The sequence below is a fragment of the Hemitrygon akajei genome, chromosome 7 (genome assembly GCF_048418815.1).
Source record: "Hemitrygon akajei chromosome 7, sHemAka1.3, whole genome shotgun sequence".
Lineage (NCBI taxonomy): Eukaryota > Metazoa > Chordata > Chondrichthyes > Myliobatiformes > Dasyatidae > Hemitrygon > Hemitrygon akajei.
Window position 1 is genome coordinate 116,771,973 of NC_133130.1, and position 26,783 is coordinate 116,798,755.

Here is a 26,783-nt window from a genome sequence, read left to right on the forward strand (position 1 = left end):
AGCACAATAAATACAAATATGTAAGATATTGTGTGTGTGTGTATATATATAGAGAGAGAGAAATATAGAACTAAATATATAGATTGATTGTATGTCCATAAAGTGACACCAGGCACAGGAGTGTCTGTATAAAAGGTGACTGACAGGACATGATAAAGTAGTGGTGGTTGGGTGTGTGGAGGAGTGGGTTCGTGGTTGGTGGTGTTGATCAGCCGTACTGCTTGGGGAAAGTAGCTGTTTTTGAATCTGGTGGTCCTGACTTGGGTGCAATGTAGTCTTCTCCCTGATGGGAGTGGGATAAACGGCCCATGAACAGGGTGGGTGGGATCCTTCAATATGTCACTGGCCCTTTTCAGCCACCTTTCTGTATATACTGTCAATGAGGGCACATAGGCTGGTGCTGGTGATGCATTGGGCAGTTCTGACTATACATTGTGGAGCCTTGCCCTCTGCCACAATGCGGTTTCCAAGCACGTTACTGTGAATCTGTAGAGTGATGTGAGCATAGATGTGCGTAGTCCATTTGAGAGTATTCAGAAAGCCTCAGCTAGTGAGGGTGATAGGATGTGCCAGTTCAGTGAGTAAACTAAGATCTTCAGTAACATTGTACCTCTGTTTTGGCTATCTAAGTCTGAAATAGTTTGAGGTAGGTTGCCAGGTCAAGAGTCCATCTTTAAATCACAAAGATGATTAAATAGTTACCTAGTACAATAAACTGACTGTTAATCTCACAGTCTTTCTCGTTATGATCTTGCACCTTATTGTATACCTGCACTGCACTTTGTCTGTAACTACTTCACTTTATTCTGCATTCAGTTACTGTTTTACCTTATTCTACCTCAATGCACTGTGTAGTGTTCTGACCCGTATTAACAAAGTACAAAACAAGCTTGTCACTCGTCCTCATTTCATGTGACAATAATAAATTAATTCCATTTCCATTAAAGGTTTTGAATTGCAATGTGATGAATTGTTTCACTTAGATCTGGATATGGGGAGAAATGTGTGGTGAGATGGCGGAGATGCCCCAGACAGGGCTTCCTTTCCCACAGCCTCATCAATAAATGACAGGAGGTGAGTGTGATAGGGGTGCTTGTTCTTTTCCTCTCACATGACTCCCTTGTTTTATTTTTCCAGCCGTTGCACGTCGTATGTCCAGAGCAGTATACACAGCCTCCTCCAGCCCAGTCCCATCGTACCGATCTGATGATTGACTGCCAGCCCTCACCAATGGCCTACCGGAGGAGTGAGGTACTCACCCTCCCGTTCAAACGGCGCTATGAGAAGATTGAGCTCATGCCTGATGTAAGTGCTTACTTAACATCATCTTTTTTTTTATAACCTCTTCAATATTTTTATCTTTTATTATACTTTTTTTCCACGTATCTTTCCAACAGAGGAATTGGTTGGAGAAGTGGATCAGTCGTCAGTAACGAGCGACACTGGGTGGGAGGGAGGAATGGGGCTTGTTTCACTACTGTTGTAGTTTGTTATGTGCTGATGGGCAATTTGGGCGTGCTACGTTGGCGCCAGAATGTGTGGTGACACTTACGGGCTTTCCCCTGCACATCCTTGGGTCTGTTGGTTCTTTTCTTCCTTTTTAAATCTTTTTATTAATTTTAAACAAACATAAGAAAAGAAAACATTGATTACAAAGAGCTTGAGAGTACATAATTAATAGGCTAGAATACAAGTACAAACAATTAATAATTCACATATAATAGTCTCCCAAACTCATAGTAGGTTGCAAAAAATGGAAAAATAAAACAAACAAAAAAAAACTAACCTAATTGACATGGGCTATTGTATCATATCAAGTATACACAGTAGTGTCAATAACTCCACACCTCTATCCAAATAATTAAAGATGATAAGAATAAGGTTTGGGAAAGGTCAGTTTAACTCGTATGAAAATGTTGGATAAATGGTCTCCAGGTTTCTTCAAATTTGACCGAGGGGTCAAAAATAACACTTCTAATTTTTTCTAAACTCAAATAAGAAATAGTTTGGGAAAACCATTGAAATGTAGTTGGAGGATTAATTTCTTTCCAGTTCAATAGGATAGATCTTCTAGCCATTAATGTGACAAATGCAATCATCTGCCGGGCTGAGGGGGATAAACCGTTGGTAGGCCGAAAATTGCAGCAATAGGATGAGGTTGCAATTTGATATTCAAAATTGTTGAAATAATGCCAAAAATATCTTTACAGTAATTTTGCAAACAGGGGCAAGACCAAAACATGTGAGTTAATGAGGCAACTTCAGAGTGACATCTGTCTCAGATTGGATTAACATGGGAATAAAATTGAGCAAGTTTGTCCTAGGACATATGAGCCCTTTGGACAACCTTGAATTGTATTAGGGCAAGGGTGTGTTGGTTCTTAGTGCAATTAACGCAATTCACTGTATGTTTCAAGGTCCATGTGATAAATATCTGAATCTGAATTGTTTTGCACAGTGTAGGAGAGTGAAGAAATTTTCTACATGTATTTGATATTTTCAAACTGTTCGTCATTCCAAAACATGTTTCTGTCATATGTCATGTCCGTATGTGTGCTGAAGGATTGTTGGAGAATGAGCTGGCAACAAAATGACAGAGAGCAAACCTCCAGTAATCTGTTGAGAAATGCTAACGGTTTGGCATGCAGCTCTGGTAAAAGAAAAGGAATAAAGCAACTGGACTGGTGTGGCAGCTCAACCAGATGCATTTTAGAATGCACCATTGATTACCCATGGCTCCACAACTGATGTTGGAGTTCAACCCATAAGACCTAGGAGCAGAATTAGGCCATTCAGTTCGTCAACCAGCTCTGTCATTTCAGCATCGGGCTGATCTATTATCCCTCTCAACCCCATTTTCATGCCTTCTCCCCATAACATTTGACACCCTTAATAATTAAGTACATGTCAACCCCCACTTTAATGTACCCAGTGATTTGGCCTCCACAGCCATCTGAGGCAATGAATTCCACAGATTCATCATGAAGCTTCCCCTTCATCTCGGTTCTAAAGGAACAACCCTCTGGTCTGAACCTGTGCCCTCTGGTCCTAGCCTTGTACTATGACAAATGCCAACAATTTCATTCTCTCCAATAAATGCTGCTTGATCAGCTTGAATCCTCGTCCAGATTGCTTGTTGCTCCAGATTCCAGCATTTGCAACTTCTGGCATCATCATTCCCAGCCCCCCACCCGATCACTGGGTTCCTGCACTCCCTTTATACTGGTCTGGTTCAAACTTGCTTGAAACTATCAGGACCATGTTACCTGTCAAATGCCCCATTTAAACCTAGGATTCACAGAAAAAATATAATTCTGCTGTGTATGAAGAAAATAAAGTGTAACACATAAAGAAGGTGCAAATGTGATGAAGTGCTAATAGAATAACATTTAATAGTTCATAGATTGACTGCACAGCCAGGGACTTTTTCCCAGCATGGAAATGACTCGTAACAGGGTGCATAATTTTAAGGAGACTTTAGGAAAGTATGGGGGAGGGGGGGGATTTCAGAAGTTGTTTCTTTACACACCGTGCTGGGCGCGTGGAACACTCTGCCAGGGTTGGTAGTGGAGCAGATACAATAGGAGCATTTAAGCGACTCATAGATAAGACACATGGATAGTAGAAAAAATGGAGGGTTGTGTAGGAGGGAAGGGTTAGATTAAAGTGTCTTCACAACATAGTGGACCATAGGACCTGCACAGTGCTGTAATGTTTGATGATCTAGCCCAGAAGTCTGCACCAGCTATGTCCCACGGAAGATGTTTTACTGTACTTCAATGAAAGATGCATATTGTTTCAGTGCAGTGGCTCAGTACTTATCACTACTGTCTCAAAGTGCTACCACTGGTTAACTGGACTCGTTCCTCAATCACACTGTGTCTGCTTATACACAAGGTGAACAGCCTGGCCCCATCTCCACACTGTTCTAAACTCTGAACAAACAAAACACTGTTCTGTACAGAAATTGACTCATTACATACAGATATTGACCAATTGGTAACCTTGTGGATGAACAAATTCCTTATTTGCATATTCAATCACCAATCAGATTATGATAATACAGGAATTAGCGACTAAAAGAATCTACATATGAAAGGTCAGAATTGGTAAAATAACTGACCGATACTAAGTGTCAACCTAGAATATTTTGTTTGCATCCTTGTCTTGGTATGTCAAAGGGCTCCTGTGCCCTGCTCTGTAAAGGGGAGATATGCTGTTAGGGACCTCTCTCTTCTCTGTCGACTGCAAACTATGCCTGGTCGTTATCTTAGCCTTGCCCGGAACTCCGAAAGGGAGCTAATCTCTTAGGCCGCATCCTTGGCGTATTGAGTAATGACCAGTCGTGAAACCCCGACAGTGGGTTCCACTCCTGCAAAGAACCGAAGTCAGCGTGTAACTCTAGGTCAGGGTCTTCAAAAGGACCCTGAAAAGGAAAAATAGATATTAAGGATGGAAATGGAGCTGTTTCTGAAATGCAAGCAAAGGAGTCGCCATTAGGCGCCATCGTCTCCTCCTAAGCTGCTCCTCGATGGAGGAGGAGGCAAGATAACACCACTGTGGTTTACAAGAGAAGTCAAAGCCAACAGTGGTGAATCTGTGGAATTCTTCTGCTCTGATCCGAGGTCAGTTCGCAGGCTGATCAGCATCTGCGAGCAGTTCGAGCAGGCGTCGGGGAGCGAAGCCATGCTCTTCGGCAACTGGCCCGACCGATCCAGCGTCCCCTTCACCATCAGGTCTGATCACGTGAAGGTGTTGGGGATCTGGTTCGGAGGGGCCGAGGCGTGCAACAGGAACAGGCAGCTGTGGAGACCAAGTCTTTATGTATATTTAAGGCAGAGGTTGATAAATTCTTGATTGGTCAGAGCATGAAAGGATACGGGAAAAGGCAGGAGATTGGGGCTGAGAGGAAAATTGGATCAGTCATGATGAAATGGCAGAGCAGACTCAATGGGCCAAATGGCCTAATTCTGCTCCTATGCCTTATTGTCTTATGGTGTTAACACAAAAGCCAAAGGGAGGGCATATAATAGAACAAAAATTAGTGGGAAGTTAGAGGTTTGGGAAGCTTTTGAAAACCAACAGAAGGGAACTCAAAAAGTCATTAAGAAAGGGAAGAAGGAATATGAAGGCAAGCTAGCCAATAATATTAAAGAGGATAACTTGGGTTTTTTTCAGATACATAAAGTGTAAAAGAGAGGTGAGAGTGGATATCGGACCGCTGCAGAGGTAATGGGGGATCAGGAAATGGTGGGCAAACTGAATATGCATTTTGCATCATTCTTCACTGTGGAAGACACTGGCATTATAGTAGAAGCTGGGGTCAGTAGAAGTCAGGGGTCAGAAGTATGTGCTTGCCATTACCAGGGAGAAGGATCTTGGAAAACTGAAAGGTCTAAATGTAGATAAGGCACCTGGACCAGTTGGTGTAAACCCCAGGGTTCTGAAAGAGGTAGCTGAAGGGGTGTGGATGCTCTTTATTGATAATAGCCCAGCACTTTGCACCATCATTCCTACTAAAGGCCACAATAGCCCCTTGTGCAATTGGATCCTGGATTTCCTCTCTTGTATGCCCAGTCAGTTCAGATTGGCAAAAACATCTCCTCCACAATCTCCATCAGCACAGGAGCACCACAGCCCCTTGCTCTCCTTGTTCTACACCTATGACTGTGTGGCTAAGTACAACTCCAACAGTATATACGCGTTTGCTGACGACACCACGGTTGTGGCTGTATCAAAGGGGGTGATGAATCAGCATACAGGAGGGAGATTGAAAACTTGTCTGAGTGGTGTAATAACAACTATCTCACTCAATGTCAGTTAGACCAAGAAACTGATTGTAGACTTCACGAGAGGGAAACTAAAGGTCCATGAGCCAGTAATCATCGGTGGATCCTCACCTAGAAGGACTGTTTAGGACCCTGAATGGTAGTGAGGGAGGAGGTGTCGGGTCAGGTGTAGCACTTGTTCTACTTCCAAGGATAAAGTGCCAGGAGGGAGATCAGTGGGGAGGGACAAATGGACAAGGGAGTCGCGTAGGGAGCAATCCCTGCGGAAAGTAGAAAGTGGAGGGGAGAGGGAAAGATGTGTTTGGTGGTGGGATCTGGTTGGAGGTGGCAGAAGTTTTGGAGAATTATGTGCTGGGCGCAGAGGTTGGTGGGGTGGTAGGTGAGGACAAGAGGAACCCTATCCCTGATAGGGTGGCAGGAGGATGGGGTGAGAGTAGATATACATGAGGTGGGAGGATGGGGTGAGTAGATATACATGAGGTGGGAGGATGGGGTGAGAGTAGATATACATGAGGCGGGAGGATGGGGTGAGAGTAGATATACATGAGACGGGGGGATGGGGTGAGAGTAGATATACATGAGGTGGGAGGATGGGGTGAGAGTGGATATACATGAGGTGGGAGGATGGGGTGAGAGTAGATATACATGAGGTGGGAGGATGGGGTGAGAGTAGATATACATGAGGCGGGAGGATGGGGTGAGAGTAGTTATACATGAGGTGGGAGGATGGGGTGAGAGTAGATATACATGAGGTGGGAGGATGGGGTGAGAGTAGATATACATGAGGCGGGAGGATGGGGTGAGAGTAGATATACATGAGGTGGGAGGATGGGGTGAGAGTAGATATACATGAGGTGGGAGGATGGGGTGAGTAGATATACATGAGGCGGGGGGATGGGGTGAGAGTAGATATACATGAGGTGGGAGGATGGGGTGAGAGTAGATATACATGAGGTGGGAGGATGGGGTGAGAGTAGATATACATGAGGTGGGAGGATGGGGTGAGAGTAGATATACATGAGGCGGGGGGATGGGGTGAGAGTAGATATACATGAGGTGGGGGGATGGGGTGAGAGTAGATATACATGAGGTGGGAGGATGGGGTGAGAGTAGATATACATGAGGTGGGAGGATGGGGTGAGAGTAGATATACATGAGGTGGGAGGATGGGGTGAGAGTAGATATACATGAGGTGGGAGGATGGGGTGAGAGTAGATATACATGAGGTGGGAGGATGGGGTGAGAGTAGATATACATGAGGTGGGAGGATGGGGTGAGAGTAGATATACATGAGGTGGGAGGATGGGGTGAGTAGACATACATGAGGCGGGGGGATGGGGTGAGAGTAGATATACATGAGGTGGGAGGATGGGGTGAGTAGATATACATGAGGTGGGAGGATGGGGTGAGAGTAGATATACATGAGGCGGGAGGATGGGGTGAGTAGATATACATGAGGTGGGAGGATGGGGTGAGAGTAGATATACATGAGGCGGGAGGATGGGGTGAGAGTAGATATACATGAGGCGGGGGATGGGGTGAGTAGATATACATGAGGTGGGAGGATGGGGTGAGTAGATATACATGAGGCGGGGGGATGGGGTGAGAGTAGATATACATGAGGTGGGGGGATGGGGTGAGAGTAGATATACATGAGGTGGGAGGATGGGGTGAGAGTAGATATACATGAGGCGGGAGGATGGGGTGAGAGTAGATATACATGAGGTGGGAGGATGGGGTGAGAGTAGATATACATGAGGTGGGAGGATGGGGTGAGAGTAGATATACATGAGGTGGGAGGATGGGGTGAGAGTAGATATACATGAGGTGGGAGGATGGGGTGAGAGTAGATATACATGAGGTGGGAGGATGGGGTGAGAGCAGATATGCATGAGGCGGGAGGATGGGGTGAAAGTAGAAGTACATGACCTCCTCCCTCACCACCATTCACGGCCCCAAACAGTCCTTCCAGGTGAGGTGACACTTCACCTGTAAGTCTGATGGGGACATATACTGTGTTCAGTGCTCCAGGTGTGGCCTCTTGTATATCAGTGAGACCCAACGTAGATTGGGAGACAGCATCGCTGAGCATCTACGCTCCATCCACCACAACAAGCGGGATCTCCCAGTGGCCACCCATTTTAATTCCACTTCCCATTCCCATTCCGACTCCGACATGTCCATCCACGGCCTCCTCCACTGCTGGGATGAGGCCACACTTAGTTGGAGGAACACCACTTGCAGGACAATCCTTGCTGATCTCATTCGATAAAAACATTGCATTTGTACAACGTGTTTCGAAGTACGTGTGACCAATAAAGCTAATCTCTCTGTTCTTTACCTTCAGTCAGCACTACCACACCAGATTATCTAATTGTTTATCACCTTGAATCTTTTATTGGGGGTTTTCATTGTGCAAGTTGGCTGTCAGCTTGACTGAACTGCAGTGATGACTTCCCTAAAAAAAGCTCTTACTGGCTGTGGTCATGAAAATTGACGTGCAAGTGAAAGGTCTTTCTTTTAACTCTCCTTATCCTGTTACTGCATTACAGCTTGCAGAATCTCTCGTCCCGTCTGAGATCAAACCTGGCATCTCCATGGCAACTGTATCTGCGGTCCTACAGACCAAGGACAACAAGCACATCCTTCGGGTAAGTCGTGTAAAGGGAATGAAGTTGCTGTAGCCCAGTTAATTTAAAGCGGTGACTTATTTTCCGCAATTCCACTTGATCTAATGATTGGTGTATTATTGTCACGGGCTTTGAGACGCAGTGTGAAATGGTTTGTTTGCGTTCACCCGGGACAGAGCATCCCAAATGCAGGTGCATTGTCGAGAAAAAAGAACAATGACAGAATATAGTGCAGACACCCAGACTGGTTGGAGCACACCTGGAATATCGTGTTCAGTTTACTTATTTCACTGTGTAAGCCCTTCCGGCCCTTTCAGCTGTGCTGCCCCGTTAACCCCTATTAACCCTGATCTACTCATGGACAATTTACAATGACCAATTAACTTACCCGGTACGTCTTTGGACTGTGGGAGGAAACGGCAGGACCCAGGGAAAACCCACACATTCCACAAGGAGGAACTACAGAGTCTCCTTAGAGAACGGTGCTGGAATTGAACTCTGGAATGCCCCGAGTTGACCGCTATGCGACAGTGGCGCCCGGTTCCGGTCGCCTCATTATAGGAAGGAAGTGTGCAGAGATGCTGCCTGGACTGGAGGGCATGTCTTAAGGAGAGGTTGAGCAAGCTAGGACTTCTCTTCTTTGCTACGAGGGTTGAGAGGTTACCTAATGAGGTATGTAAGACGATAAGGGACATAGATCAAGTGGACAGCCAGAGAATTTTTCTCGGAGCAGAAATGGCTAATACAGTTTTAAGATGATTGGAGGAAAGTTTAGAGGGATGTCAGAGGTAAGTTCTTTACACGGAGAGTGGTGGGTGTATGAAATGACCTACCAGGGGTAGAGGCAGATACATTAGGGACATTTAAGTGACTCTTTTCATAGAAAAATGGAAGGCTATGTAGGAGGGAAGGGTTAGATTAATGTTGGAGTAGGTTAAAAGGTTGACACGACATTATGGGCCAAAGGGCCTGTACTGTGCTGTAATGTTCTATGTGAAGGGTCTGCCTGTGCAGGCCTGACTGGGTGGGGGAGTGGGGGGGTGTGGAATAAAGCCTGTTACCATCCAACTTATCTCAGCCTTTATAAACACTTTTATAAAGTCACCACTTATTCTCATAAATTGCCAGGAATAAAGATGTAGCCCGGTGAATTTTTGCTAGATGTGCTCCTATTGTGTTTCCCGTATTTACTGTGAAAGCACGCATGGGAATGAACCTCAGGGTTTATATGGTGATGTGCATGTTTGTTTGTTGTGTGCCGTGTCACACAACATGGACGTGGGATTGTTTCTTGGCAAGTTTTTCTGCGGAGGCAGTTTGGGCAGAGTCTTTGTGCAGCAGGTGACCCTGGCCGTTGTCGGTGACCCGGCCATCGTCGGTGACCCTGGCCATTGTCGGTGCTGTTCAGGGACGGCCTTGCCTGGCGTTGGTGGTCACCAGGCCAGGACTTGCGGTGTGCACTGGCTGCTGGTACGAATGTCCGCCACCTGCTCCCGTGGCTTTACGTGGCTGTAGCTGGGCGTGTGCTGCACCTTGCCTGGTGGGGAGGAGTGGCTTAAACCTCCTTTGGTGGAGACCCATCTCCACCCTGCCATCCCAAATACATGTACTTTGATAATAAATTTACTTTAAACTGTGTTTCATCCACATCCCTCCATTCCCTTCATAACCGTGTCCGTCTAAAAGCTTCTGAAATCCTGGCTCTGCTACTCAGTCCTGGCTGCAGGTTCCAGGCACCTGTCACTCTCTGCACGATCTGTACTGAACAGTGACGAGTCAGTGATGACAGTCCCAATGAAGGGTATCGGGCCGATACGTTCACTCGCAAATGCTGCCCGACCCGTTCAGTTCCTCCAGCGTTCTAGTGTGTGTGCAGCTCTGAACATTTGACATTTCAACCCTGGGAAAAAGTTTCTGACCATCTCTGTTGAGTCACGTGGTGGAGATGTATCTCTGCCGAGGAGAAGTGGGCCACTCCTTCCCTCCGCTGGTCTGCAAGTCACCCTTGGGTGGGATCTGGCACCTGCTTAGCCACCCGGCGCCCCATCGGGGTCATGTGGGGCCCTGGGAGCGGCTGGTGGATGGTCGTGCGTGTCCCAGGTCCTGGTTGTGCAGCCACTCCACTCTCTGGAGAGTGTTCCTGGGGGCTGGGGTCACTCATCTGGTGGGGATGCTGCCCAGTGGCGGGCCGTTTCTGTGGGGGAATTTTCCAAGATCAATCATATTCATGGATGAGGAGGAAAGTGAGAGTGGGGGTGGGGGAGTTCCTCCACAGGCAATTTCCCTTCACTACTTCTCAGATTAAAGATAGATGGAAGACCGTGGTCGTCACTGTCATACGATACGGCACAGAATGATGATAATAGCTCTGTCTCTCCCTCTCATGCTTCTCATTCGTAAGGCCAGTGATGTTGTGGGGGTGGGACTGGACTCTCTGATGGTGGTGTCTGAAAAGAGGATGCTGTCCAAGTTGCATGCCATCTTGGACAATGTCTCCCATCCACTCCATAATGTACAGGTTAGGCACAGGAGCACATTCAGCCAGAGACTCATTCCACCGAGATGTAACACTGAGCGTCATAAGAAGTCATTCCCCTGTGGCCATCAAACTTTACAACTCCTCCCTCGGAGTGTCAGACACCCTGGGCCAATAGGCTGGTCCTGGACTTATTTCCACTTGGCATGATTAACTTATTATTATTTAATTATTTATGGTTTTATATTGGTATATTTCTACACTATTCTTGGTTGGTGCGGCTGTAACGAACCCCAATTTCCCTCGGGATCAATAAAGTATGTCTGTCTGTCTGTCTTAAGGGAGAACAATCCAAGATTCTGGAGGGTGGGGGGGCTGTGTTCAGAACTGCAATTTTGAGCAGAGTGGTGGCTATATTAAGCCATGATACATCTAATCAGAATGTTTTCTTTGTGTATCTGTAAAAAAATATATAGTGGTCATTAGGGAAATGCCAAATTTCCTTAGCCTTCTGAGGAGATAGAGGCAGTGCGCAGTAGTGTAGTGAATAGCACAACAGACAACCCAGGTTCAATTCCCGCCATTGCCTGTAAGGAGTTTGTACATTCTCCCTGTGACTGCGTGGGTTTCCGCCCCTGGTCCAAAGGTGTACTGGTCGGTAGGTTAACTGGTCATTGTAAACTGTCCTGTGATTAGGCTCGGGTTAAATTGGGATTTGCTGGGCGGTGCAGCTTGAAGGGCTGGAAGGTCTGTTCCATTCTGTCTCAATAAATAAATAAATGAACAATAAACGAGCACAAAATGCACAAGCCACATGCTTTAGCTTTTTCCCTCTGTCTGTCGACTCTCAAAACCCTTGCCTGCCCAGCCACCAACAACACTGGAAATGGGCAAAGTCACTTGGTGAGTAATTGTGCTGTTCATAAACACAAGAGATTCTGCAGATCCAGAGCAACACACACAAAATTCTGGAGGAACTCAGCAGGTCGGGCAGCATCTATGGAGAGGGAGTCGACGTTTCAAGCCAAGACCTTTCAGTCCTGATGAAGTGTCTTGGCACGAAACGGCAACTGTTTATTCCTCTCCATAGATGCTGCTGAGTCCCTCCAGCATTTGTCTGTCGCTTCTCATATGCACTTTTAAAGAGCTGCTTCAGGACGCGTTTTAAACTGAATGAAGAGGTTGAGTTACTGATGTGGGTAACCAAAGGTCCAGTCTGCATTTTTGCAAGGGCTTTAAAAACTCCCATAGCACAGGCTGCAGGAGAGCAAAATATTCCTGACCACCTAGTCAGTAAGTATTCTCAGTTTACATCACTAAAGTACTCAGCGGTCACTTTATCAGGTACAGGAGTACCAGTGTGGCTTTCTGCTGCTGTAGCCCATCCACTTCAAGGTACGAAACACTGTGCATTCAGAGCTACTCTTCTGTACGCCACAGTTGTAACGCGTGGCTATTTGAGTTACTGTTGCCTTCCTGTCAGCTTGAACCAGTCTGGCCAATCTCCTCCGACCTCCCTCACTAACAAGGTGTTTCCGCCCACAGAAATGCTGCTCACGGGATGATTTTGTTTGTTTTCACATCGTTCTCTGAAAACTCTAGAGAATGCTGTGCATGAAAATCCCAGGAGATCAACAATTTCTGAGATACTCAAATCGCCCTGTCTGGCACCAACATTCGGTCCATAGTCAAAATCACGGAGATCACATTTCTTCCCCATTCTGATATTGGGTCTGAACAACAGCTGAACCTCTTGACCATGTCTGCATGCTCTTATGCATTGAGCCGCTGTACATGATTAGATACTTGCATTTGAGCAGGTGTAAAGGTGTGCCTAATAAAGTGGCCATTGAGTGGATACTGCTGCAGACTATGAGAGTTTCCTGTGCACCAATTTCTTATCGTGTTTTCCTACCCTGCCAGAGGGACTTTTTCCAAATCCATTTGAGTTTCACGGGTTGAGCCAGCATTTAATTGCCCATCTTTAACTGGGCTGGAGAGGGCAGTAATGAGCTGTCCTCTTGAACCACTGGAGATGTTGGTAAACTACGATGCTCTACGGACTCCTCTTTAAGGGAAGGTTGTTGACTGGAAAGCATTCGGAATCCCCTAAAAGTTGTGAAATGCGATTTGTTTCTGTAGGTCTCTCTTTTAGTTCTATGGCCTTTTTCTCCACCTTCTGATTCATTCAGCATGGTTCCATAGCAGTTAACATAATGATTGACAGCACCAGTGGCAATTCCTGCCACTGTCTGTGAGGAGATTGTATGTTCTCCCCGTGACCACATGGGTTTCCTCCGGGTGCTCCGGTTTCCGATGTGCACTTTAGTAAGTCGCGGGCATGTTATGTTGACGGAGGAAGCGTGGTGATATTTGTGGGCTGCCCCCCAGCGTATTCTGGGATTGTGTTGGTCATTGGTTCAAAGAACGCATTTCACTATGTGTTTGGATGTTTCAATGTAGGTGTAACAAATAAAGCGAATCGTTATCTCGAATGCCTTCGCTCCATTAGCCTGAATGATGGAATCAACAGCAATACCTCAGAATGATCTAAACTCACTGACTGTAGTCGTTGACATGCAAGTGTTCTCAGACATTTCATCATTATGTCAACCTGACTTTTGAAATGAACTTTAATTTTACAGCTTATGAAAATCAAAGAGGCTGCAGATGCTGGCGCTGTGAAATAAAAAAACATTATGACCAGAAGACATAGGAGCAGAATTAGGCTATTTCTCCCATTCTGTCTACTTTGCCATTCATTCATAGCTTATTTCTTTTAAACCTGTTTTCCCGCTTTCTCCTGTAGCCCTTTGCCAGTCAAGAGCCTGTCAATTTCTACCATTGACTTGGCCTCCACAACCCTCTGTGGCAACGAATTCCACAGATTCACCACCCTCTGGCTAAAGAAATCCCTCCTCAGTTCAATCTTAAAGGTGCGTCCCTTTATTCTGAGGCTGTGCCCATGGGCCCTGGACTCTCCCACTTTGGAAGCATCCTCTGCATATCCACTCTGGGCCTTTCAGTATTCTGGCTGTTACTGCCTCCTCAGAGGCTCGAGTGTGTTATAGGTATTAGTAATTACAGTATATTTAAATTTGAAATAGTAAATAATTTATGAAGCCCTGACTAATGTAGTGTGTTGCCGCGTTGTTATAAGACCATAAGGCTTAGCAAAATTAGGCCCATTGAGTCTGCTCTGCCATCCCATCATAGCTGATTTATTATCCCTCTCAATCCCATTCTCCTGCCTTCTCCCTGTAACCTTTGACACCCTTACTAATCAAAAACCTATCTAACCTATTCTAAATCCACCCAATGACTTGGCCTCCACAACCTTCTGTGGCAATGAATGCCACAAATTCACCATCGTCTGGCTGAAGAAATTCCTCCTTACTTCAGAACAATCCCTTTATTCTGAGGCTGTGCCCTCAGATCCCAGATTCTTCTGTTATTGAAACATCTCTCCACATCCAATCTATCCAGGCTTTTCAACATCCGGTAAAACCTTACCTCTGTAGTTGATTTCTTCCTTTGCTTGACTGAGGAATTGGCACGGAATAGCTCAGGTTACACTTTATTCATTCAGGAAGTTGGGTGATGTGTCAAGTCGATCTCTGCTGGTCTATTGCTGCATTATACTGAAGGAATTGTAATTGAATGCCCTTTTTGTGCAGTCACTTCCAAGGCCAGTGCAGCAGCCAACCGGCAAGAAGAGGAAACGGATGAATGATGAAATCCCTGAATTCAAGCCTCCCAAACCACTGCTGTGTGGTTCAATCACCATTGATCAGTTTGTACAGAGTCTAGAGAAGGTAAACGTCTATAGTATTGTCTGAGCCAGTTCTTGTAAGTCACTTCTGACAAAACCTAGACTTCAGAATTTATTCTCAAAAGCTCTCTATCTCTATCGAACGTTATGTTGCCGTAAATGCTAATAGTCTGGTCAAGTTTTGGTCACGTGCCCTAGTTATGCAGCTCTTTTGAGATGTTTCGCTATATAAAGATGCTGGAGTAGGATATTATCAGGATGCTGAGCAGTGGTAATCCAGAAAAAGTGTGACGTGATTCACTTTGGGAGGTTGGAACTTCAGGGCTAATGGCAGGAATCTTGGCAGTGTGGAGGGACGGAAGCACCTTGGAGTTCACATCCTCAAAGTCGTAGCGCAAGTTGATGAGGCGTATGGGATGTTGCCTGGATTAGAGGGCATGTCTTATGAGTATGGGTTAAGCAAGCTAGGGATTTTCTCTTTGGAGAGGGGGATGAAACATGATTTGATAGAAGTGTACGAGATGATAAGAGGCATAGATTGAGTGGACAGATGGAGTTTTTTTTCCAGGGTGGAAATGGCTAATACAAAGGGGCATAATTTTAAGGTGCTTGGGAAAAATATAGGTAGGGTGTCTGAGTTGAGAGAGATGGGTGTGTGGTAGAGGCAGATACATTAGGGACGTTTAAGATGCTCTTGGATAGGTGCATGGATGATAGGAAAATGTGGGAGGAAAGGGTTAGATTGATTGTGGAGGAATTTAAAAGGTCAGCACAACATCGTGGGACATACTGTGCTATAAGGTTCCATGTTTTGTCAAATTTTATGCTGCCCTCTATAACCTGATAGTTTCATCAAGCTTTTGGTCAATGTCCTGATTAGATGTTTTGCTATGTAAAGGTGCTGGAGTGGGATGCAGAGCTGGGCTGAGAAGAACCAGGTGGAGTTCAACCCAAAACAGTGTGACGTGATTCACTTTGGAAGGACAGACTTGAAGGCAGAGTACAGAGTTAATGGCTGGATTGTTAACAGTGTGGAGGAACAGGGGGATCTTGGAGTCCACATCCAAAGTTACTTCGCAAGTTAATAGGGTTGGAGAGGGTGTGTGGTGTGTTAGCCTTCATCAGTCGGGGGGTGTAGAAGCTTCAGAGAGGGTGCAGAGGAGACTCACCAGGATGCTGACTGGATTACAGAGCGTGTCTTGTCAAATGAGCTAGGACTCCTCTCTTTGTAGAGAAGGAGGATGAGAGGTGTCTTGATGGATACTTTCCCCAGGGCGGCAAAGCTGATACCAGGTGGTATCCTTCTAAGGTGAATGAAGGAAAGTATAGGGCGGGGGGGTGGGGTTTACATGTCAACGGCAAGCAGCTTACAGAGAGCAGTAGGTACCTGGAATGCCCTGCCGGGGGTGGTAGCTGAGGCAGATACATTAGGGGCGTTTAAGAGACTCACAGACAGGCACATGGAAAGTTATGGTCTGTGCAGGAGGGAAGCGTTAGACTCAGGCAGCCCGCCAGTGTCTTCACACATTCCAGCTCCGTAGGTCAGCAGAGCATCGTGGGCTGAAGGGCCTGTAACATCCTGTACTGTTTTATGTTCTGTGAATATCGAGGGGATGTCAGAGGCCGGTTTTGTACACAGAGTCTGGGAGGTGCCTGGAATGCGCTTCAGGGGTGGTGGGAGTGTCTGGTACAATAGGGACATTCAAGAGACTCTTAGACAGGTATATGGATGAAAGAAAATGGAGGGCTATGTGGGTGGAAAGGGTTTGATTGGTCTTGGGGTAGGTATCTACAGCCCGGTACAGCATTTTGGGCTCAGGGTCACATACTGTGCTGTAATGTTCTATGCTGTATGTGCCTAAGACTTTTGCATTTAAGAGACTCTTCAGTAGACACATGGATGATAGAAAACTGGAGGGCTATGTAGGGTGGAAGGGTTAGATTGATCTTGGAGTGGGTTAAAATGTCGGCACAACGTCGTGGGCCAAAGTTGTCTGATTTGTGTTGTAGTGTTCTATAAAACTTCCGTGTTCCTATCCTGCGACCCAGGGCAAAGTCCAGTACTACACAACCTCGGTACCTTTTCTTTTAAGGGAGAAGGGAGAACTTGCCCCACTGGTGCAGATGCCCCACTTGCAGTAACCTCTCCTGTCCTTCCTCCGTAGCATGGCATCACTGACGTCAAGGTTGAGGACACGCCAGAAGGACACATTGTTCATCTTCAGTCCGAAGACACGCTGATTCAAATCGAGGAAGACTCGACGCACATAATCTGCGACAACAACGAGCCACTTCGGACCAAACTCCGCGATTTAGTCCTCAAATTTCTACAGAAGTTATGAGCAACGTACTGACCTGTCTGTAACTTATTTTAGTGGCTTCTGGATTTGGGGCTCACCCACAGGAACACTGTACAACTTGTCAGTAGCAGCTGGGGTGCACAGATGGGAATGCGAGCTTCTCAAGCCTGATCCACCATTCAATTAGATAATGTGTTTTCCATAGACAGTTCCCGTTATCTGTCTCGGTAGTATGAGTGAGATCATTCGAGTGGAGTATCACGTTGTCTGTTGGTCCCCAGGTGACTAGAGGCTGTACCTGGATCCATGTAACTGGGATGTCAGGGTGGATTTCCTTAATGGAGAAGCCCTGTGCGTGACTGTGACTAACGAAGAGACGCTGATGCATGGGCAGCCACCATACGGTCCTTAACAGATCAGGACCAGGGCCCAGTGGCATGGAATTCAAGACAACTGGGGACCCTTCACTGCTGCAGGCTTCCTCTGCTGTCATTGCATTTTAAATGGTTTGGCACAGCCTAGATGGGCTGAATTGCCTGTTTCTGTGCTGTATTTTTCTATGACTCTATATGTGATTAAGTCACATGAACCAACTGCAGAGCTAAAAAGAGAAACTACTGGGAGCTCTAAGCAATCAGGCAATATCTGTAGAAAGAGATACCATGAATGATTTGGGCCCAACGATAGATCATAGACACAAAATGTTATCTGTTTCTCTTTCCACAGATGCTGACTGACCTGTGGAGTTCTTCCAGCATCCGTAGTCCTTTTTTTATTATCAACCCATAAGAGCTGAATTAGGACATTCATCCCATTAAGTCTGCTCATCATGTGATTGAACCCACGGCGGTTAACTGCTGGTTAATTGGTAACCAACTTGTAACGAAGTGTATGAAGCAATACAGCTATCCTGTTTTCCTTACTGTATCAGTTCTGCCTCACAGTAAAATGTAAAAGACTGTTTCTGGAGTAATTAGGAATGAGAAATAACAAATCCGATGCTCTCTGTAATTTAAAACTGATTAGGTTTCTCTTTTTCCCCCAGTTCTGAAAAAGGGTTTATGGCCCAAAACCTTACATTCTCTTCCCACAGATGTCGTCTGATATGCTGTGTGTTTTTTTTTCTATATTTCTTAGGGTGTTTGTATTAAAGTACAGTTTCCATAAAAAGTTTTCTTGCTAAGAGACCAGAATCAAGTTTTTAATGTTTAGATATAAAAGGACTTTCTGTAAAGCGACGGAAAGGCTGTGTATTCATTCATGGAAGTGGCAATACATCTAGCACAACAAATAGGATCACACCCTCCCCCCCATCCCATCCCACCCCACCCAATCATTTTGCTGTGTAACAGGGTTAGTGGCAGAATTTCTGAGCAGTGTATTCCCTGTTAGGAAGGATGTGGAAGCTTTAGAGAAGCTACAGAGGGGATTCACCAGGATCCCCTGGGTGAGAGAGCATGTCTTGCAGGTTGAGTGAGCAAGGGCTAGGAGACAAACACTACAGTATTTATTTTCCCAGAATGACCATTGGCTAAACTTAATCCAACAAAAAATTTACTTAAGTGAAACTGGCCTTCAAGGGAAAAGTCCTACAGACTGCTGTTGTAGTTCAGCAGTTGTGATTTTATAATGGAAGGAATGATATTTTAATTCACTGCTAATAAATTCCCAATTAACATTGTGAAAATTGCCGTCCTAAGAATTCTTCCCAGTGGAAGTTTGCAGTTTCAATGCTGTCTTAGATTAATTATCAGCAAGCAGTTTGTCCCTTGAGTGAAAATCCTATCACCATTATCATGTCAAGATTGACCATTACCAATAGCTCTTTTGTTTTGCTGTAAATGGGGAAGTTATTTCAGATTCAGATTCACATTTATTTATCACATGTACATCGAAATATTCAGTGAAATGCATCCTTTGCGTTAACAACCAGCACAACCCAAGGAGATACTTGGGGCAACCAGACCCAACATAGCATGTCCACAACGTTCAGTTGAATTGCTTCTGCAATGCTACAATGAAGCTGTATAACATGTTGATAAATAGTATTCTCAGCGCTTCAAAAGAGTGACTTGGGCAAAGCGGACAGCCTGTGTCTAGTCAGATCAGTTAATGCAAAGTGGATCTAACGGCAGGATTACTCATCTAAATGGGTGATTCCCACTAACCACTAGATGGCAGCATCTCATCTGCTCCCTTACACTCAGTGGCCACTTTGTTAGGTACACCTGTACACCTGCTCGTTAATGCAAATATCTAATCAGCTAATTATATGGCTGCAACTCAATGCATAAAATCACACAGACATGGTCAAGAGGTTCAATTGTTGTACAGACCAAACATCAGAATGGGGAAGAAATGTGATCCAAGTGACTTCGACTGTGGAATGATTGTTGGGGCTAGACAGGGTGGTTTGAGTATCTCAGAAACTGCTGATCTCCTGGGATTTGCATGTACAACAGCCTCTGGAGTTTACAGAGAATGGTTTGAAGAAGCAAAAATAATTAGTGGGCAGCAGTCCTACGGGGCAAAAGAAAAACCTTGTTAATGAGAGGTCAAAGGAGAATTGCCAGACTGGTTCAAGCTGACAGGAAGGCAAGTTAAATAACCACATATTATCAACAGTGGTGCGCAGAAGAACATCTCTAGAGTCATAGAAAAGAACAGCACATAAACAAGCCCTTCAGCCCATCTAGTCTGTGCTGAACCATTTAAACTGCCTACTTCCATCAAACTGCACCAGGACTATACCCCTCCCATCCCTGCAGCACTCCACTAGTCACAGGCCTCCAGTCAGAGAGGCAACCATCTCTGGCTTCTCCCACAAAGCCAGCATCTAATCTAATTGACTACCCCATCTTGAAAGCCAAGCGACTGAACCTTCTTGACCAACCTCTTATGTGGGACCTTGTCAAGTTCTTTGCTGAAGTCCATGTGGAAAACATCTGCTGCCTTGCCTTCTTCAACTTTCCTAGTAACATCCTCGAAAAGCTCTATAACATTGGTTAGCCGTGACCTACCACGCATGAAGCCATGCTGACTATCCTTCATCAGACCATGTCTATCCAGATACTCAAATATCTGGTCCCTTAGAGTACCTCTGAATAATTTCCCCACTTCTGATATCAGGCTCACTGGCCTATAATTTCCTAGTTTCTTTTCAGACACTTTCTTAAACAGTGGAAACCAATCCACTGGTACCTCAGGTATTGCTAAGGATGATTCATATATCTGCTAGGTCATGGCAATTGTCTCCCCAGGGTCCGAGGGCTCACCTTGTCAGGCTCTGGGCATGTATCCACCCTAACCTGCCTCAGGACTGCAAACACCTCATCTTCTGTAGTCTGTATCGGGTGCCACTTTGCCTCAGAGTATATAGACTCTGTGTCCGTCTACTGAGTAAATATAGATACAAATGAATCCGTATAAGATCTCCCCTATATCTTTTGGTTCCACACATAGATTACCATCCTGATCTTCCAGAGGAAAAACGTTGTCCCTTGTAATTCCTTTTGCTCTTAACATATCTGTGGACTCCCTTAGGATTCATCTTCACCGTGTCTGCAGAGGTAACCTCCTGCCTTTTTGCCCTCCTGACTTCTTAAGTGTTCTCTTGCATTTCTTATACTCCATAAGCACCTCAATTTTTTTGGCCTATACCTGCTATGCATGTTTTTTTTTTCTTAACCAAGGCCTCAATATCTCTTGAAAACCAAGGTTTCCCACACCTTTTATCTATACCTTTTATTCTGACAGGCACATACATGCTTCGTACTCTCAGAGTTTCACTGTTGAAGGCCTCCCTCTTAACAAGTACACCGTGGCAGAAATAAGCCCGTCCCAATCCACACTTGCCAGAACATATCCGATACCATCAGAATTGGTCTTTCTCCAATTTAGCTTTCAACTTGCAAACTAAACCTATCTTTTTTCCTTATTTCCTTTGAAACTAATGGCATTGTGATCACTGGATGCAAAAAGTTCCCCGATACAAACTTCTATCCCCTGGCCTGTCTCATTCCCAATAGCAGATCAAGTATTGCACACTCTCTCATTAGGAGTTCAACATACTGATTAAGGAAACTTTCCTGAACACATTTGACAAACTCTATCCCATCTAGTCCTTATTGACTGGAGTCTCAGTCAACACGTGGAAAGTTAAAATCACCTACTATCACTACCTTATGTTTCTTGCAACAGCCTGCGATCTCTACAAATTTGTTTCTCTAAATCCCTCAGACTGTTGGGTGGTCTATAAAATAGCCCCATTAACGTGGTCGTACCTTTCTTATTATTCACTTCCACCTGTAACACAGAAGAGTTCTCCATTCTGTCCTGACTGAGCACTGCTGTTTGCACCTGAACTGGAAGGGGACTAATATCCTAATGCATTGTTAATGTTGCATGGTGGGGTTTAAACTAGATTTGCAGGGGAATGGGAACCAGAGTGCCAGAGCAGTTAGTGGAGAGTTTGTGACGGCAGATGTTGGTAAGTCCTCAGACAAAGTCAAGAATCAAAAAGTTGAGCATGGTCTCCGGGGCTGGCTGTATTTCAATGCAAGAAGCATCGTAGGAAAGGCGGATAATAGTGCTGAAGATGAGGTTGCTGGTTTACAAACAGGCAATGTGCAGAGAGGAGAGGCTGTTGATAGGGCAAAATTGCAGTCAACTGGATGGTTTGACAAGGGAGAATACAGGACTGAAGGTGTTGTATCTGAATGCGCATAGTATACAGACTGAAGTAGATGAACTTGCAGGAAATTTGCAGATTGGCAGATATGTTTTAGGCATCACTGAGTCATGGCTGAAAGATTATAGCCGGGAGCTTAATGTCCAATGATACATGTTGTATCAAAAAGATAGGCAGGAAGGCAGATGGAGAGGCATTGCACTGTTGGTTTTAAAATAATGAAATCAAATCATTAGAGGTGACATAGGATTGGAAGGTGTTGAACCATTGTGGGTAGAGCTATGGAACTGTTAGGGTAAAAAGACTCTGATGGGAGTTGTACACAGGCCCCCAAACAGCAGTAAAGATGTGGCCTATAAATGACAGCGGGTAATTGAAAGCGCATGCCAAAAGGACAGTGTTACAATATTCATGAGGGATTTCAATATACCGGTAGATTGGGAAGATCAGGTTGGTGCTGGATTACAGGAGAGGGAATTTCCAGAATGCCTAGAAGATGGGTTTTTAGAGCAGCTTGTGCTTGAGCCCACCAGAAGATCAGCTATTCTGGATTGGGTGCTGTGCAATGAACCGGAATTGATTAATGAGCTCAAGGTAAAAGAACCCCTAGGGGAAAAGAGATCATAATATGATTGAATTCACCCTGAAACTTGAGAAGGAGAAGCTAAAGTCAGATGTACCAATATTACAGTGGAGTGAAGGGAATTACAGACGTATGAGAGAGGAGTTGGCCAGAATTGATTGGAAAAGAACACTGGCAGGGATGATGGCAGAGCAGCAATGGCTGGAATTTCTGGAAACAATTCAGAAGGCACAGGATATATACAGCCCAAAGAGGATGAAGTATTCTAAAGGCAAGGTGACACAATCGTGGCTAGCAAGAGAAGTCAAGGCCAACGTAAAAGCCAAAGACGGTGTATAATAGAGGAAACATTACTGGGAAGTTAGAGGATTAGGAAGATTTTAAAAACCAACCAAAGGCAACTAAGAAAAGTCATTAAGAAGGTAAAGATGGAATACAAAAGTAAGCTAACCGAAAATATTGAAGAAGATACCAAAAGTTTCTTCAGATACATAAAGTGTAAAGAAGCAAGAGTGGGTATCAAACCACTGGAAAATGATGCTGGAAAGGTAGTAATGGGGGATAATGAATTGGGGAAGAACTGAAATATTAGACAATAGACAGTAGGTGCAGGAGGAGGCCATTCGGCCCTTCTAGCCAGCACCGCTATTCACTGTGATCATGGCTGATCATACACAATCAGTACCCCGTTCCTGCCCTCTCCCCATATCCCTTGACCCCGCTATCTATAAGAGCTCTATCTAACTCTCTCTTGAATGCATCCAGAGACTTGGCCTCCACTGCCTTCTGAGGCAGAGCATTCCACATATCCACCACTCTCTGGGTGAAAATTTTTTTCCGCATCCCTGTTCTAAATGGCCTACCCCTTATTCTTAAACTGTGGCCTCCAGTTCTGGACTCACCCATCAGTGGGAATATGCTTCCTGCCTCCAGTGTGTCCAATCCCTTAATAATCTTATATGTTACAATCAGATCCCCTCTCATCTTTCTAAATTCCAGTGTATACAAGCCCAGTTGCTCCAATCTCTCAACATATGACAGTCCCGCCATTCCCAGAATTAACCTTGTGAACCTATGTTGCACTCCCTCAATAGCAAGAATGTCCTTCCTCAAATTTGGAGACCAAAACTGCACACAATACTCCAGGTGGGGTCTCACTAGGGCCCTGTACAACTGCAGAAGGACCTCTTTACTCCTATACTCAATTCCTCTTGTTATAAAAGCCAGCATGCCATTAGCTTTCTTCACTGCCTGCTGTACCTGCATGCTTGCTTTCATTGACTGATGTACAAAAACACCTAGATCTCGTTGTACTTCCCCTTTTCCTAACTTGACTCCATTTAGATAGTAATCTGCCTTCCTGTTCTGGAACCAGTCTTCACTGTGGAAGACATTAGTGGTATGGTAGGAGTTCCATGTGTCGGGGACAGGAAGTGTGTGAAGTTACCATAACTAGAGAGAAGGTTCTTGGGAAACTGAAAGGTCTGAATGTAGATAAATCACCTGAACCAGATGGTGTACACCCCAGGGTTCTGAAAGAGGTGGCTTCAAGAATCACTAACTCTGGAATGGTTCCAGAAGACTGGATAATTGCAAACGTTACTGCACACTTCAAGAGAGGAGAGAGGCGGAAGAAAGGAAACCATAGGCCAGTTAGTCTGAACTCAATGATTGGGAAGATATTGGAATCGACTATTAAGGATGAGGTCTCAGGGTGCTTGGAGGTACATGATAAAATTGACTGTAGTCAGCATGGTTTCCTCAAGGGAAAACCTTGCCCGACAAATCTGTTGGAATTCTTTGGAGAGATAACAAGCAGGATAGACAAAGGAGAATCGGTTTTCAGAAGACCTTTGACAAGGTGGCACACATGAGACTGCTAACAAGCTACGAGCCCATGATATTACAGGAAAGATTCTAGCACGGATAAAGTGTTGGCTGACTGGCAGGAGACAAAGGGTGGAATAAAGGGAGCCTTTCCTGGCTGGCAGATGGAATACAGTGTCGAGAAGCATACGGTCATGCACTTTGGTAGAAGAAATGAAAGTGTTGACTATTTTCTAAATGGAGGGAAAATACAAAAAAAACTGAGGTGCAAAGGGACTTGGGAGTCCTTGTGCAGGATTCCCTAAAGGGTAACTTGCAGGTTGAGTCAGTGGTGAGGAAGGCAAATGCAATGTTAGCATTCATTTCAAGAGGTCTAGAATATAAAAGCAAGATGTTATAAAGCACTGGTGGGGCCTCGCTTGGAGTATTGTGAGCAGGTTTGGGCCCCTTATCTCAGAAAGGATGTGCTGAAACCGGAGAGGGTTCAAAGGGGGTTCACAAAAAATGATTCCAGGATTGAATGGCTTGTCATATGAAGAGCGTTTGATGGCTCTTGTCCTGTATTCACTGGAATTCAGAAGAATGAAGGGTGATTTCATTGAAGCCTATCAAATGCTGAAAAGTCTTGATAGAGTGGACATGGAGAGGATGTTTTCTATAGCGGAATAGTCTAAGACCCGAGGACACAGCCTCAGAATAGAGGGGTGTCCTTTTAAAATGGAGATGAGGAGGAATTTCTTCTGCCAAAGAGTAGTGAATCTGGAATTCTTTGCCACAGGCGGCTGTGGAGGCCAAGTCTTTATGTCTATTTAAAACAGAGGTTGATAGATTCTTGATTGGTCAGGGCATGAAGGGATATGGGGAGATTGCAGCTGAGAGGAAAATTAGATCAGCTATGTTGAAATGGCAGAGCAGATTTGATGGGCCAAATGGCCTATATCTGTTCCTATATCTTATGGTAATGCCACCCCTCATCCTTTAATTCCTCCCACCCTGTTGCACCCAAAACAACGGAATACAGAGCTGTCAGTCCTCCTCCTGCAACCAGGTCTCACTAATGGCTACAACATCGTAATTCCAGGTGTTGATTCATGCCCTGAGCTCATCTGCCCTTCCTACGACACTTCTTGCACTGAAATATACGCAGCTCAGAGCTTTAGTTACACCGTGCTCAACTTTTATGACTCCTGACCTTGTCTGAGGACTTAACAACAACTGTCTCCACCATCTGTTCTGGCACTCCGGTTCCCACCCCCCACCGTGCAGCGCCAGCGAACCTTCCCGCTCGGATATTAGTTCCCCTTCCAGTTCAGGTGCAAACTGTCTCTTCTGTTCTGTTCTGTTCTGTTCCACTTTCTCTGGAAGGGAGCCCAATGATCCAAAATGTTATGTCGTACCTCCTACAACAACTCCTTGGCCATGTGTTAAACTATATAATCTTCCTCTTTCTGTCCTCAATAGCACCTGGCATGGGTAGCAATCCTGAGATCACAACCCTGCCCTGTAGCAACCTAACTCCCTGAACTCACTTTGCAGAACCTCGTCACTCTTCCTCCCTGTGTCATTGGTCCCTGCATGGACCACGACCTCTGGCTGCTCACCTTCCCACTTAACAACGTTGAGGACTTGATTCGAGATGACTCTGACCCTGGCATCCGGGAGGCAACATACCATCCAGGAATCACATTCTCTTCTCTTCCACAGAACCTCCATTCTGTTCCCCGAAATAATGAATTCCCTATTACCACAGTTCACCTCTTCTTCCCCACCCTCTTCCCTTCTGAGTCACAGGCCCAGATCATTGGAAGAGAGCCCAATGATCCAAAATGTTGTGCCTTCCCTCAGTGCCGGAGAGCGGAGCGTTGTATTTTCCTCCGTTAGGTCACCCCCCCCCCCACCCGCCCCCCAGCTAAAGAGGAAAACTTGCCACTGAGGGGGATGGCCACAGGGGTAATCAGCTCAGGCTGTTTAACCCCATTTCCCCTTCCTGACGGTCACTCCGCTTCCTGTATCCTGCACCTTGGGTGTAACCACCTCTGTCTCTCACCCCCCTCAGCCTCCCGAAAGATCTGGAGTTCAGCCAGTTCCAGCTCCAACTCCTGAACGCGGAGTGTCACACCTTGGGTTACCGCAGCAGGAGGTCACTCGGTACAGGAGGCCACTGGGTGCATCGCACCATCAAGCGTATTATCAACCTGAGGGGGGGAAAAGTCAAAGGCGGTATCAAACGGAGTGAGAGGGAGATCGGGTGCGTTTGGAACCCTCAGGGGAGAGTGGGCTGAGGTTAACGGGGAGGGCTTTGCGGTCTGAAAGCTGACAGGGTTTGGTACTCAGATCAGAAGAGAGCAAAAAGACAGAATCTCTTTATTTTTGTCCCCCTCTCTTCCGACCGCATCCTCCCCGGTGCTTTGTACTTTCTGCTTTGTATTGATTCCTTGATTCAGAGTATGCAAAGAAACACCTCAAAATCAGAGAAAGACTCATTCTTCGGTGAGACACGGGGAACATAGACGGTCAAGTGACATATAAAATGTAATAGATTAAGTATGAAATTGCACATTTTAGCATTAGGATATGCAGAATAAACCGGGACACAGGGTGTATTGGGTTCAAGAAGCTGGTAAGTCACGTGGTACCCTGGCTTTGTAGAGGAGGTTTATAATAGGAAGGTCTATTTAATTTTTATAAAACAGTCGGTATAGCAAAAGGCTGATTT

At 45.4% G+C, this 26,783-nt stretch overlaps 1 protein-coding gene across 2 annotated transcripts in view; it reads left to right on the plus strand.

Annotated features, from left to right (window-relative positions):
* Positions 1–18,152, plus strand: part of ints9 (integrator complex subunit 9) — a 67,564-nt gene extending 49,412 nt beyond the window's left edge. For both annotated transcript variants that reach the window (XM_073051828.1, XM_073051829.1), the window contains exons 14-17: positions 1,138–1,305; positions 8,342–8,440; positions 14,573–14,710; positions 16,833–18,152. In XM_073051828.1, the coding sequence (XP_072907929.1) occupies positions 1,138–1,305; positions 8,342–8,440; positions 14,573–14,710; positions 16,833–17,009 (582 nt within the window). In that variant the 3' untranslated portion in view covers positions 17,010–18,152. The remainder of the gene's footprint in view (positions 1–1,137; positions 1,306–8,341; positions 8,441–14,572; positions 14,711–16,832) is intronic.
* Positions 18,153–26,783: the final 8,631 nt, after the last annotated feature.